At 43.6% G+C, this 12478-nt stretch overlaps 1 protein-coding gene across 4 annotated transcripts in view; it reads left to right on the top strand.

Annotated features, from left to right (window-relative positions):
- Nucleotides 1-12478, top strand: part of si:ch211-243j20.2 (uridine-cytidine kinase-like 1) — a 276943-nt gene that overhangs the window by 253779 nt on the left and 10686 nt on the right. For all 4 annotated transcript variants that reach the window (XM_059645474.1, XM_059645475.1, XM_059645472.1 and 1 more), the window contains exon 13: nucleotides 12226-12333. In XM_059645474.1, the coding sequence (XP_059501457.1) occupies nucleotides 12226-12333 (108 nt within the window). The remainder of the gene's footprint in view (nucleotides 1-12225; nucleotides 12334-12478) is intronic.

The raw sequence follows: 12478 nt of genomic DNA, 5'->3' as shown, positions 1-12478 counted from the left end.
AGCCTACAACAGCCCTCTACACTGTCAACGACACCTCCGACCTTTGTGTCGTCTGCAAACTTGCTGACCCATCCTTCAATTCCCTCGTCCAAGTCATTAATAAAAATTACAAACAGTAGAGGCCCAAGGACAGAGCCCTGTGGAACTCCACTCACCACTGACTTCCAGGCAGAATATTTTCCTTCTACTACCACTCGCTGTCTTCTGTTGGCCAGCCAATTCTGTATCCAAGCAGCTAAGTTCCCCTGTATCCCATTCCTCCTGACCTTCTGAATGAGCCTACCATGGGGAACCTTATCAAATGCCTTACTGAAGTCCATATACACCACATCCACAGCTCGACCCTCATCAACTTTTCTAGTCACATCCTCAAAAAACTCGATAAGGTTTGTAAGGCATGACCTACCCCTCACAAAGCCGTGTTGACTGTATTTGATCAAGCCATGCTCTTCCAGATGGCCATAAATCTTATCCCTCAGAATCCTTTCTAACACCTTGCAGACGACAGCCGTGAGACTTACCGGTCTATAATTGCCGGGGATTTCCCTATTTCCTTTCTTGAAGAGAGGAATTACATTTGCCTCTCTCCAGTCCTCAGGTACGACTCCAGTGGAGAGCGAGGATGCAAAGATCTTCGCAAGTGGCGAAGCAATTGCATTTCTCGCTTCCCAAAGCAGCCGAGGACAAATCTGATCCGGGCCTGGCGACTTGTCAATCTTAATGCTTGACAAAATTTTCAGCACATCAGCTTCGTCTATCTCTATCCATTCCAGCATGCACACCTGCTCTTCAAAGGTTTCATTCACTACAAAGTTCGTTTCTTTCGTAAAGACAGAAGCAAAAAACTCATTTAGGGCTTCCCCTACCTCCTCAGGCTCCACACACAAGTTCCCTATGCTATCCCTGATCGGCCCTACTCTTTCTTTGACCATTCTCTTATTCTTCACGTAAGTGTAAAATGCCTTTGTGTTTTCCCGGATTCCTTCTGCCAAGCCTTTCTCGTGCCCCCTCCTGGCTCTCCTCAGACCATTTTTGAGCTCCTTCCTTGCCTGCATGTAATCCTCTCTAGCTGAACTTGACCCTAGCTTCCTCCACCTTATGTAAGCTACCTTCTTCCTTTTCACTAGAAGCTCCACCGCTCTCGTCATCCAAGGTTCCCTAATCTTACCCCTTCTTGCCTGTCTCAGAGGGACATATTTACTCATCACTCCCAACAACTGTTCCTTAAACCGTCTCCACATGTCGATAGTTCCCTTACCATGGAACAACTGCTCCCAGTCCATGCTTCCTAACTCATGTCTAATCGCATCATAGTTTCCTCTTCCCCAATTAAATATCCTCCCATTCTGCCTAATCCTCTCCTTCTCCATAGCTATGTAGAATGTGAGGCAGTTATGGTCACTATCACCAAAATGCTCTCCCACCACAAGATCTGATACCTGCCCTGGCTCGTTTCCGAGCACCAAGTCTAGAATGGCCTCTCCCCTCGTCGGCCTGTCAACGTACTGCGTTAGGAAACCCTCCTGAACACACCTTACAAAAACAGCTCCATTCAAATCTTCTGCTCGAAGGAGGTTCCAATCAATATTAGGAAAGTTAAAGTCACCCATTACAACAACCCTACTGCGTGCACACTTTTCCAAAATCTGTCGACCTATGCTTTCTTCAATCTCCCTGCTGCTATTGGGGGGCCTGTAGTAAACCCCTAACGAGGTGACTACTCCCTTGCTGTTCCTAATTTCCACCCATACTGACTCAGTAGGCAGATCTTCCTCGACAAAGGAAGCTTCTGTAGCTGTGATACCCTCTCTGATTAGTAGTGCTACACCCCCTCCTCTTTTTCCCCCCTCCCTATTCTTTTTAAATGTTCTAAACCCTGGAACATCCAGCAACCATTCCTGCCCATGAGAAACCCATGTCTCTGTTATGGCCACAACATCATAGCACCATGTACTGATCCGTGCTCTAAGTTCATCACTTTTATTCCTGATACTCCTTGCATTAAAGCAAACACACTTTAACCGATCCCTTGGTTCCTTCCCAGGAAAATCCTTCCCACTAGCTGGTCTACCTCTTGCTACTGCCTCACCTGCATCAACGCTCACCTCAGGTATACAGCTCAGGTTCCCACCCCCCTGCCATACTAGTTTAAACCCTCTCGAACTACTCGAGCAAACCTTCCGCCCAGGACATTGGTCCCCTTCCAGTTCAGATGCAACCCGTCATTCTTGTACAGGTCCCACCTTCCCTAGAAGGCATCCCAATTATCAACATATCTGAAGCCCTCCCTCCTACACCAGCTGCGTAGCCACGTGTTCAGCTGCGCCCGCTCCTTGTTCCTCACCTCACTATCTCGTGGCACCGGTAGTAAACCAGAGAACACTACTCTGTTCGTCCTGCTCTGCAGCTTCCATCCTAACTCCCTGAAATCACTTTTTATATCCTCAAACCTATTTCTGGCTATATCATTTGTGCCAATATGTAACACGATTTCTGGCTGTTCGCCCTCCCCTTTTAGAACTTTATACACCCGATCGGAGACGTCCCGGACCCTGGCACCAGGGAGGCAACATACCTTCCGGGAATCCCGATCTTGCCCACAAAATCTCCTGTCGATTCCCCTAACTATCGAGTCCCCTACCACGAGTACTTTTCTATTCTGCCCCCTTCCCTTCTTTGCCACAGTGTCAGGCTCAGTGCCAGAGAACTGACTACTATGGCTTTCCTCTGGTAGGTCAACCCCCCCAGCAGTATCCAAAACGGTATACTTATTGCTGAGGGGAATGCCCACAGGGGATCTCTGCACTGTCTGTCTGTCCCCTTTCCTCCCCCTAACTGTAACCCATCTATCCTCGTCCTGAGCCTTAGGAGTGACCAACTCCCGATAACTCCTCTCAATTACCCCCTCTGCCTCCCGAATGATCCGTAGTTCATCCAGCTCCAGCTCCATTTCCCTAACACGGTTTTCAAGGAGCTGTAGCTGGGTGCACTTCCCGCAGATGTAGCCAGCGGAGACGTGTGCCACACCTCCCAACTGCCACATTCTGCAGGAGGAGCAAGCAACTGCCCTAGGATCCATACCCACTTATCTGAACACCCACTCAATACTAAAGTAGAAAGCTTACGTCAAGTAATAATAACAAATTAATAACAAACTTATATTCAATAGAGAAAGTTTAGAATGAACCTTACCTTATTAACTAGGTTAGAGGAGGAGGGCGGGTGGGAGACACTACAGTTGTAGAGTCTCGGGTTTAGCCGCCTTGCTGATATATATGGTCACTGCTTTCCTTCCCGGCTGCCCCTCTGGTCCTCGTCACTTCCTCTGGTGCTCCCGCTCCTTCTCTGAAAGAGGAAAAAAAACACCGCTGCCCGCTACCGGTAAGTAATTTTAAAAATAAACTGCTTTACCTTAGCTGCAGTCTTCCGGGTCCGTCTTGCCTCCGCTGCTGCTCGCACTCAAAATGGCCGTTGGCATCGAAGGGTGAGTATTTATACTCACTGCTTTCCTTCCCGACTGCCCCTCTGGTCCTCGTCACTTCCTCTGGTGCTCCCGCTCCTTCTCTGAAAGAGGAAAAAAAACACCGCTGCCCGCTACCGGTAAGTAATTTTAAAAATAAACTGCTTTACCTTAGCTGCAGTCTTCCGGGTCCGTCTTGCCTCCGCTGCTGCTCGCACTCAAAATGGCCGTTGGCGTCGAAGGGTGAGTATTTATACTCACTGCTTTCCTTCCCGGCTGCCCCTCTGGTCCTCGTCACTTCCTCTGGTGCTCCCGCTCCTTCTCTGAAAGAGGAAAAAAAACACCGCTGCCCGCTACCGGTAAGTAATTTTAAAAATAAACTGCTTTACCTTAGCTGCAGTCTTCCGGGTCCGTCTTGCCTCCGCTGCTGCTCGCACTCAGGGTAGCAGGGGAGCTGACTTCACATAGCTGGATAAGAGCCGTGCATACTTGCAATTGCAGTTAGATGAGGATTCCCAGAAGTATGCTAAATTACTACCAATTAGGGTTTGTATCAATATGCTAGACTGCTATTTGGAGTCTTGTCAGACTGTACAATTTTTCAGCTGACAATCAAGAACATTTTACAAGGTCTGCCCGTGATGATATAATGGATTTAAGAGGTAGATTCTTAATGAAACGAGGTAGAGGAGACAAACAGTCTGCTTAAAGGCAGTATAGAGTAAACAGCTTATGAGGTCTTGGCCATTTTTTAAAAAAGTTGGAACAGCAGAACCAGCCTGACTGGGTAGGGTCAAGTTCCCACAGAACCTGGATTTTAGCTTTAGCCTTGTACAGTTCCTGGGAACTTGAAGTTGGATGTGGAAGCTCTTAGTCCTCTCCCTGTTACAGCTGAAAGTTGGGATTCTCTTCATGCTGCTAGAATTGCATGTGAGACTGTCTGTTTTACTGAATTTGCCTTTGCCTAGGGTGTGTTTATGAGATGTAACTATATTGGAACTGTTAGTAGTATTTATTATATCTGTTATTTTGTTCAGCATTTTGATAGAGTTGAGCTAATTCTTATTGTCTGTATTTGAACTGCCATGTTAAAATTGAGTGTTGTCCTCAAAGTTGAGTAGTTTGACCAACTGAATTACATCTAGAACAGACCACCTTGCACTTATCTCTCCAAGATAAGAAAACGTTAGGGTCTAGATTATTATATTTTGAGGGAGTTTGGTCTCATCCGTTACAAATTGGTGGCTCTTGTTAAGATTAAATTCTCTAATTCCAGGTTAAGGTTCGGATTATTGGACTCAAAGTCAGTGAATGGTGAATGTTGTTTTTTTAAAATTTGGGCGTTGCATTCATTTGGTTTGAACAGGGTGTGCCCTGTGTAATAATGGCTTTTGCAGTCGCTAACAGTTTCCTGGAGGAAAGGGAGCAAAGCATGGCGCTTAGTGCAGCATAATGGCATAATGGTTAGCACCACTGCCTCAGCGCCAGGGATCTGGGCTCAATTCACTTGCAGGCGACTGTCTGTGTGGTGTTTGTGTGTTCTCCCTGTGTCTGCGTGGGTTTTCTCCGGGTGCTCAAGTTTCCTCCCACAGTCCAAAGATGTGCAGGCTAGGTGGATCGGCTATGCTAAATTGTTCATAGTGTTCAGGAATGTGTAGGTTAGGTGGCTTATAGGGCGATGAGTCAGGGTGGGATGGTCTGAGGATTAGTGTGGAGTTGTTGGGCTGAAGGGCCTGTTTCCACACTGTATAGGGATTCTATGATCTATGATCAAAGCTTTCAGAATTGGTGAAAACATTGAAGTTGGAGTTGCCTGTGTATATGAGGAAAAGGGAAATAATTGCAACGATAGCTCTACGTTTACAATTGCCAGGAACGCCATCAGAATTACTGGAGATTGCCCCTGAAGTAAACTGTGCCTCTCACTTACCAGATTCTAATGCCTGACATTAGCATTCCTGATGCTATTTCACTGTCTATCCCAGATCCAGATCTGGTGTGGATTCTTCCTCCCTTTTAGCAACTTTACTGGAGCTATGCCTATATTTACCTGAGGGGTAGTCCTATAATCAAATAGGAACTGGGAAAGTTTGGTATCTAGTGAAGCTGTAGGCTGTTTCTTAAGACCATAAGACACAGGAGTGGAAGTAAGGCCATTCAGCCCATTGAGTCCATTCCACCATTTAATCATGGCTGATGGGCATTTCAACTCCGCTTACCCGCACTCTCTCCGTAGCCCTTAATTACTTGCGAGATCAAGAATTTATCAGTCTCTGCCTTGAAGACATTTAATGTCCCGGCCTCCGCTGCGGTCCGTGGCAATGAAATCCACAGGCCCACCACTCTCTGGCTGAAGAAATTTCTCCTAATTTCCGCTCTAAATTGACCCCCTCTAATTCTAAGGCTGTGCCCACGGGTCCTAGTCTCCCCACCTAACGGAAACAACTTCCCAGCGTCCACCTCAAGCCTGCCTTTAAAGTTTGGACTGCTCTTTCTGCCCGATCCTTGGATGATGGATGGTATGGAGCTGCCCTTATATAAGAAATAACATTTGACTTGAGAAAATACTCAAACTCCCTGCTGGTGAACAATGGCCCACTATCAGTGACCAACACTTCTGAAATATATGTATTGCAAAGATGCACACAATTTTTCTATCGTCATTCCCCTGTTTGATGAATGAACTCTGCATGTCCAGCCACTTTGAGTGGGCATCCACAATGGCCAGGAACGATGAGCCCATGCCAGGACTTGAATCTAGGGCTCACTCTGCCATTCCCACGAATGTGAGGATATTGTTGGCGGTGATGTTTGTCCTCGTTGGTACTCTGGGCACTGCCCTACTGTTACAAAGTTGGTTAGAGTATTCATGAATTGTACGGCAAGAAGTGAGAATTTGTTAGTAAAAATGATTGTGGGGATGTGTGCTGTGGTCCGTTTAAGAGCTTGAGCTTTGCCTGTGCTTGGAAGCAGGTGCACCGAAAGTACCCAAATAAAAACATTTCGTAAAGAACAGCCAAGCAGTATTTTTACCAAGACAACGAGTTTGAATTGGCCAATTAATTTAAACCAAGCACCGAGAAACAGAAAACCAGTTGAATTTAAATCTGATGGTGTTGACAACCTGAAACTAATCATATTACTAAAATTTGATTATGTCATTACCAATCTATAAGACGAGAGTATTTGGAAAATCAAAAAGCCATCTGCCATCTGCCAGAGTTAGCACCATTCACCTCTGAGAAAGCCCAAAATAATTAATCAAATGTACCACAGTATTTTCGCTCATGTCTTCACTGAAGAAATTATAGAGATAAAAGTTTATAAAATCATGAGGGATATAGAGTGAATAGTCAAGGTCTTTTCTCCAGGGTAGGGAAGTCTAAAACTAGAGGTTTAAGGTGAGAGGGGGAAAATTTAAAAGGGACCTAAGGGGCAACATTTTCACGCAGAGCATGATGTGTATATGGAATGAGCTCCCAGAGGAAGTGGTGGAGGCTGGTACAACATGTAAAAGGCATCGGGATGGGCATGTGAACAGGAAGGGTTTAGATGAATACGGGCCAAATGCTGACAAGTTAGACTAGATTAATTTAGGATATCTGGTTGACATGGACAAGTTGGACCGAAGGGTTTGTTTCCATGCTTTGCAGCTCTCTGACTATGACTGTGAGTGCCAAAAGTTTTGTTAAATCTGAGAGCTGGATCAGTAGAAAGAGCTGACGATGTATAAGTGAAATATCGGCCTCTGTGGAGTTATTTCATCTTGCTGTGGAATTTGATTCATAAATATGTTTCATAGAAACATAGACAATAGGAAGAGGAGTAGGCCATTCTCTTTGAGCCTGCTCTGCCATTCAGTATGATCATTGCTGTTCAGCCAACGCAGTACCCTATTTGCACCTACTGTCTAGACCCTGTGATCCCTTTAGCCCTAATAACCATACCTAACCTCATCTTGAAAACATATAACGTTGTGGCCTGATATATACTCTGAGATACAGAATTCCACAGACTCATCACCTTCTAGGTGAGAAAGGTTCTCCAAATGGATGTCACTGTGATCTTGCTTAAATTGTAGAAGAAAGACGAGTGCCCCATGTTGCTTTAATTTCGGCTTTTCTCCTGGTCAAATATTTTTCAAGTTCTGATGTTTGCTATTTAATTTCATGTGATAAAGCTCAGTAAGACAAGTCTTCAAATTGTAAAAGGGGAAAGCAACTATTCTTTAATTATCTCGAAATTAAATCAAACTGTCAAACATTTTCAAGGCTGAAACTTGTCTCTTACAAGTCAAAATTATCCTTTTCCATAGTTTCAAAATTAATTTTAAAGAAGACATACGCACATTTGTTTAAGTTAAGGTCAGTGGTCTCAAGTTTCCCTCCAAAATTAAATCCAATTAGATAAAACAGGCTTAAAAAGAATTTGTGCATTCAACATTGATGGCCAGACAAGAAAATAGTAACGATCAATGAGAAATAGACTTCCATTCACGCACACAAGTACTGCAAATCAAATCTAGTTGCTATCACCTTAAAATAGGAATGACATTATTCCTTTCTGACAGCAGTTTTAAATTTTCCTTAACGTAGAAGCTGAAAGGATTTCCTATAAGCTTGTCGAATGCTTTCAATGCTTAAGTTTTTCTTTTTTTTTTGAATTGTTGTCTTCACTTTGTTTTGGTCCCCTAACTGTTGGTTGTTTAAACATCCATCATTATTCTGATATTTGAACTTAGTTTTAGCATCTCAAATTTCACTCACAGCTGTTATGGTGTTCAGATTAGAAACATGTTACAATAAAGTTGTTGTACATCTTGTGCCAAGTTCCAAATCGTGAACCCACCACTTCAGACACTCTATGTCCCTGAGGTTTCTGGTTAAAAATTTCATAGTCTAAGCATAAAATGAGTGCTATAGGCGGAGTTTCACCTTCCCATCTTTTAATTTTTGGCACACCCTATCATGAATAAACTTTCTTTTTGCCTGAAGACCTGTCTAACAATTTTGGATTACATAATTTTGCCTGTTATTGGCTTTAACCACTTGTGGACCATTTCAAAGTCTCCATATTCCACATAGCTCGTCCTTCCTATGACACACACTGTTAGAGCTCGCTACAATAAGACTGACTTTTTTTCTTACTAAAGGCATTCATAACCTGGTCAAAACCAGCCAGGATGGAACTGTTGGCGTTTGGTTGTTTTGCGTCTGTAATTGTCACAGGAAATAGCCGATTTATTCGTGAGACTAATGAGATAAAGCCCAAACAGATTTCTTTATGGTAAATTAAAACAATATAGTCAGGCAGGGACAATACAGCATGGAGCTTGAGAACTGATGAAGGGTGTAAATGTTGACTTTCCAGCTCCTCTGACGCTGCCTGACCTCCTGTGTTCCACCAGTTCCAGGTTGTATTGACTCAAACTCCAGCATCTGCAGTTCTTGCTATTTCCCAGTCAGGCAGTGATATACTCTATAAAACTCTTGTACTCTATATTCCTGTATTATGACTATATGGGGAGTGTGTGATGACTTCTGTTGTAGCTTTTGGACTTCTGGTTGTTCTTTTTTTCCTCACTGTTCTGTCTTCTCCTGATTCTAGATTCTTGTTTGATTTTGAATTGTTTGCTAGATATCTGCACCACACAAAATTTGATCAAGAGACCCTCTTTTATCCTGACTTATCCAGTTAAACACTCTCTTTCTTCAATCATCAAATGGTGACCCTGCTGTGAACATGCTTTTCTCCATCATGCAGGAATAGGTGATGTGGTTGTTACTAACCTAATATAATTATATAATGCTGTTTGTATTTAGCAGTATGATGCACTTTGGTAGGAGTAACCGGAAGGCAAAGTACAGGGCTAAGGGTAAGATTCTTAGCAGTGTAGATGAGCAGAGAGATCTCGGTGTCCATGTACACAGATCCTTGAAAGTTGCCACCCAGGTTGACAGGGCTGTTAAGAAGGCGTACAGTGTTTTAGCTTTTATTAATAGAGGGATCGAGTTCTGGAACCAAGAGGTTATGGTGAAGCTGTACGAAACTCTGGTGTGGCCGCACGTGGAGTATTGTGTACAGTTCTGGTCACCACATTATAAGAAGGATGTGGAAGCTTTGGAAAGGGTGCAGAGGAGATTTACTCGGATGTTGCCTGGTATGGAGGGAAGGTCTTACAAGGAAAGGCTGGGGGGCTTGAGGCTGTTTTCATTAGAGAGAATAAGGTTGAGAGGTGAATTAATTGAAACATGTAAAATAATCAGAGGGTTAGATAGGGTGGATAGGGAGAGCCTTTTTCCTAGGATGGTGACGGCGAGCATGAGGGGGTGTAGCTTTAAATTGAGGGGTGAAAGATATAGGACAGATGTCAGAGGTAGTTTCTTTACTCAGAGTAGTAAGGGAATGGAACGCTTTGCCTGCAATGGTAGTAGATTCGCCAACTTTAGGTACATTTAAGTCGTCATTGGACAAGCATATGGACGTACATGGAATAGTGTAGGTTAGATGGGCTTGAGATCGGTATGACAGGTCGGCACAACATCGAGGGCCGAAGGGCCTGTACTGTGCTGTTATGTTCTATGTTCAGTATATCTGAAGGCTTATATTTAATGCTTTCTTATCTTGTGCAGAAGAGACATCTACATTTCATTCATGCATAACAGTTTCTCCCAGAGCACATTCAAGTCCTCAGCTTTTTGCTAGAGTAAGCAAAAGTTTGACATTACTCTCACAATGTCAACACCTTGGCATTTTTTGTGTCTTACTTCTCCAGTTAGAACATAGAACATTACAGCACGGTTTAGGCCCTTCGGCCCTCAGTGTTGTGCCGATCTGTCATACCGATCTCAAGCCCATCTAACCTACACTATTCCATGGACGTCCATATGCTCATCCAATGATGACTTAAATGTATCTAAAGTTGGCGAATCTACTACCGTTGCAGGCAAAGCGTTCCATTCCCTTACTACTCTCTGAGTAAAGAAACTACCTCTGACATCTGTCCGATATCTTTCACCCCTCAATTTAAAGCTATGCCCCCTCGTGCTCGCCGTCACCATCCTAGGAAAAAGGTTCTCCCTATCCACCCTATCTAACCCTCTGCTTATTTTATATGTTTCAATTAAGTCACCTCTCAACCTTCTTCTTTCTAATGAAAACAGCCTCAAGTCCCTCAGCCTTTCCTCACAAGACCTTCCCTCCATACCAGGCAACATCCCAGTAAATCTCCTCTGCACCCTTTCCAAAGCTTCCACATCCTTCTTATAATGCAGTGACCAGAACTGTACACAATACTCCAAGTGTGGCCACACCAGAGTTTTGTACAGCTGCAGCATAACCTCTTGGTTCCAGAACTCGATCCCTCTATTAATAAAAGCTAAAACACTGTATGCCTTCTTAACAGCCCTGTCAACCTGGGTGGCAACTTTCAAGGATCTGTGTACGTGGACACTGAGATTTCTCTGCTCATCAACTCTACTAAGAATCTTACCATTAGCCCAGTACTTTCCCTTCCGGTTACTCCTACCAAAGTGCATCACCTCATATTTGTCTGCATTAAACTCCATTTGCCACCTCTCAGCCCAGCTCTGCAGTTTATCTATGTCTCTCTGCAACCTACAGCATCCTTCGTCATTATCCACAACTCCACTGACCTTCATGTTGTCTGCAAATTTACTAACCCATCCTTCTACACCATCATCCAGGTCATTTATAAAAATGACAAACAACAGTGCACCCAACACCAACCCTTGCAGTACACCACTAGTAACTGGTCTCCAGGATGAACATTTCCCATCAACTACCACCCTCTCTCTTCTTTCAGCAAGCCAATTTCCGATCCAAATTGCTCTGTCTCACGTAATTCCATTCCTCCGCATTTTGTCCAATAGCCTACTGTGGGGAATCTTATTGAACGCCTTGCTGAAATCCATGTACACCACATCAACCGGTTTACTCTCATCTACCTGTTTGGTCACCTTCTCAAAGAACTCAATAAAGTTTGTGAGGCATGACCTACCCTTCACAAAACCGTGCTGACTATCCCTAATCAATTTATTCTTTTCTAGATGATTATAAATCCTATCCCTTATAACCCTTTCCAACACTTTACCAACAACTGAGGTAAGGCTCACTGGTCTATAATTACCAGGGTTGTCTCTACTCCCCTTCTTGAACAGGGGAACCACATTTGCTATTCTCCAGTCGTCTAGCACTATTCCTGTAGACAATGACGAGTTAAAGATCAATGCCAAAGGCTCGGCAATCTTCCCTGGCTTCCCAGAGGATCCTAAGATAAATCCCATCCGGCCCAGGGGACTTATCTATCTTCACCCTCTGTAGGATTTCTAATACCTCTTCCTTGTGAACCTCCATCCCACCTAGTCTAGTAGCCTGTATCTCAGTATTCTCCGCGACAACATTTTCTAGAGTGAATACTTTTGAAAAATATTCATTTAGTCCTTCCTCTATCTCCTCTGACTCCACACACAACTTACCACTACTATCCTTGATTGACCCTAATCTTACTTTCGTCATTCTTTTATTCCTTAAATACCTATAGAAGTTTTCCCTCTTCACTACTAAAGTTCCTGATAAAGTATGGTGTTGGTTTCTAATGATAAGTTAGATTTTAACAATTAATCCAACAGTCTTACATCAGTAATATAATTGAAAATTGCTTTTCTTGTTTCAACAGCTAAAAGATTGAAATGGTCTTGTTTTTGGTGCCTTCAGATTAACCACTTTATTTATCTCTTGTATAGCTACATTATCTTCGATTACCTAAGGATATTAGTGAGGATTATGTCATTCTGATGGACAGTACAGTGTCAACAGGAGCTGCTGCAATGATGGCAGTTCGAGTCCTTCTGGTGGGTAAACAATGATTTTAAAAAAGAGGTTGCTGTTTGTTTTCAGTTACACCTGTAGCCTTGGCAGGTTTGAGTTACAACCTCTGGTCAGTAAATTATATTACTAAGAGAAACTTTGTTGTGAGAGATGGTGTTTAGAGCGGAA

This window comes from Stegostoma tigrinum, chromosome 4, assembly GCF_030684315.1.
Source record: "Stegostoma tigrinum isolate sSteTig4 chromosome 4, sSteTig4.hap1, whole genome shotgun sequence".
NCBI lineage: Eukaryota > Metazoa > Chordata > Chondrichthyes > Orectolobiformes > Stegostomatidae > Stegostoma > Stegostoma tigrinum.
Note: the sequence above shows the minus strand (reverse complement) of the source record. Positions and strands in the feature narration are given on the sequence as shown.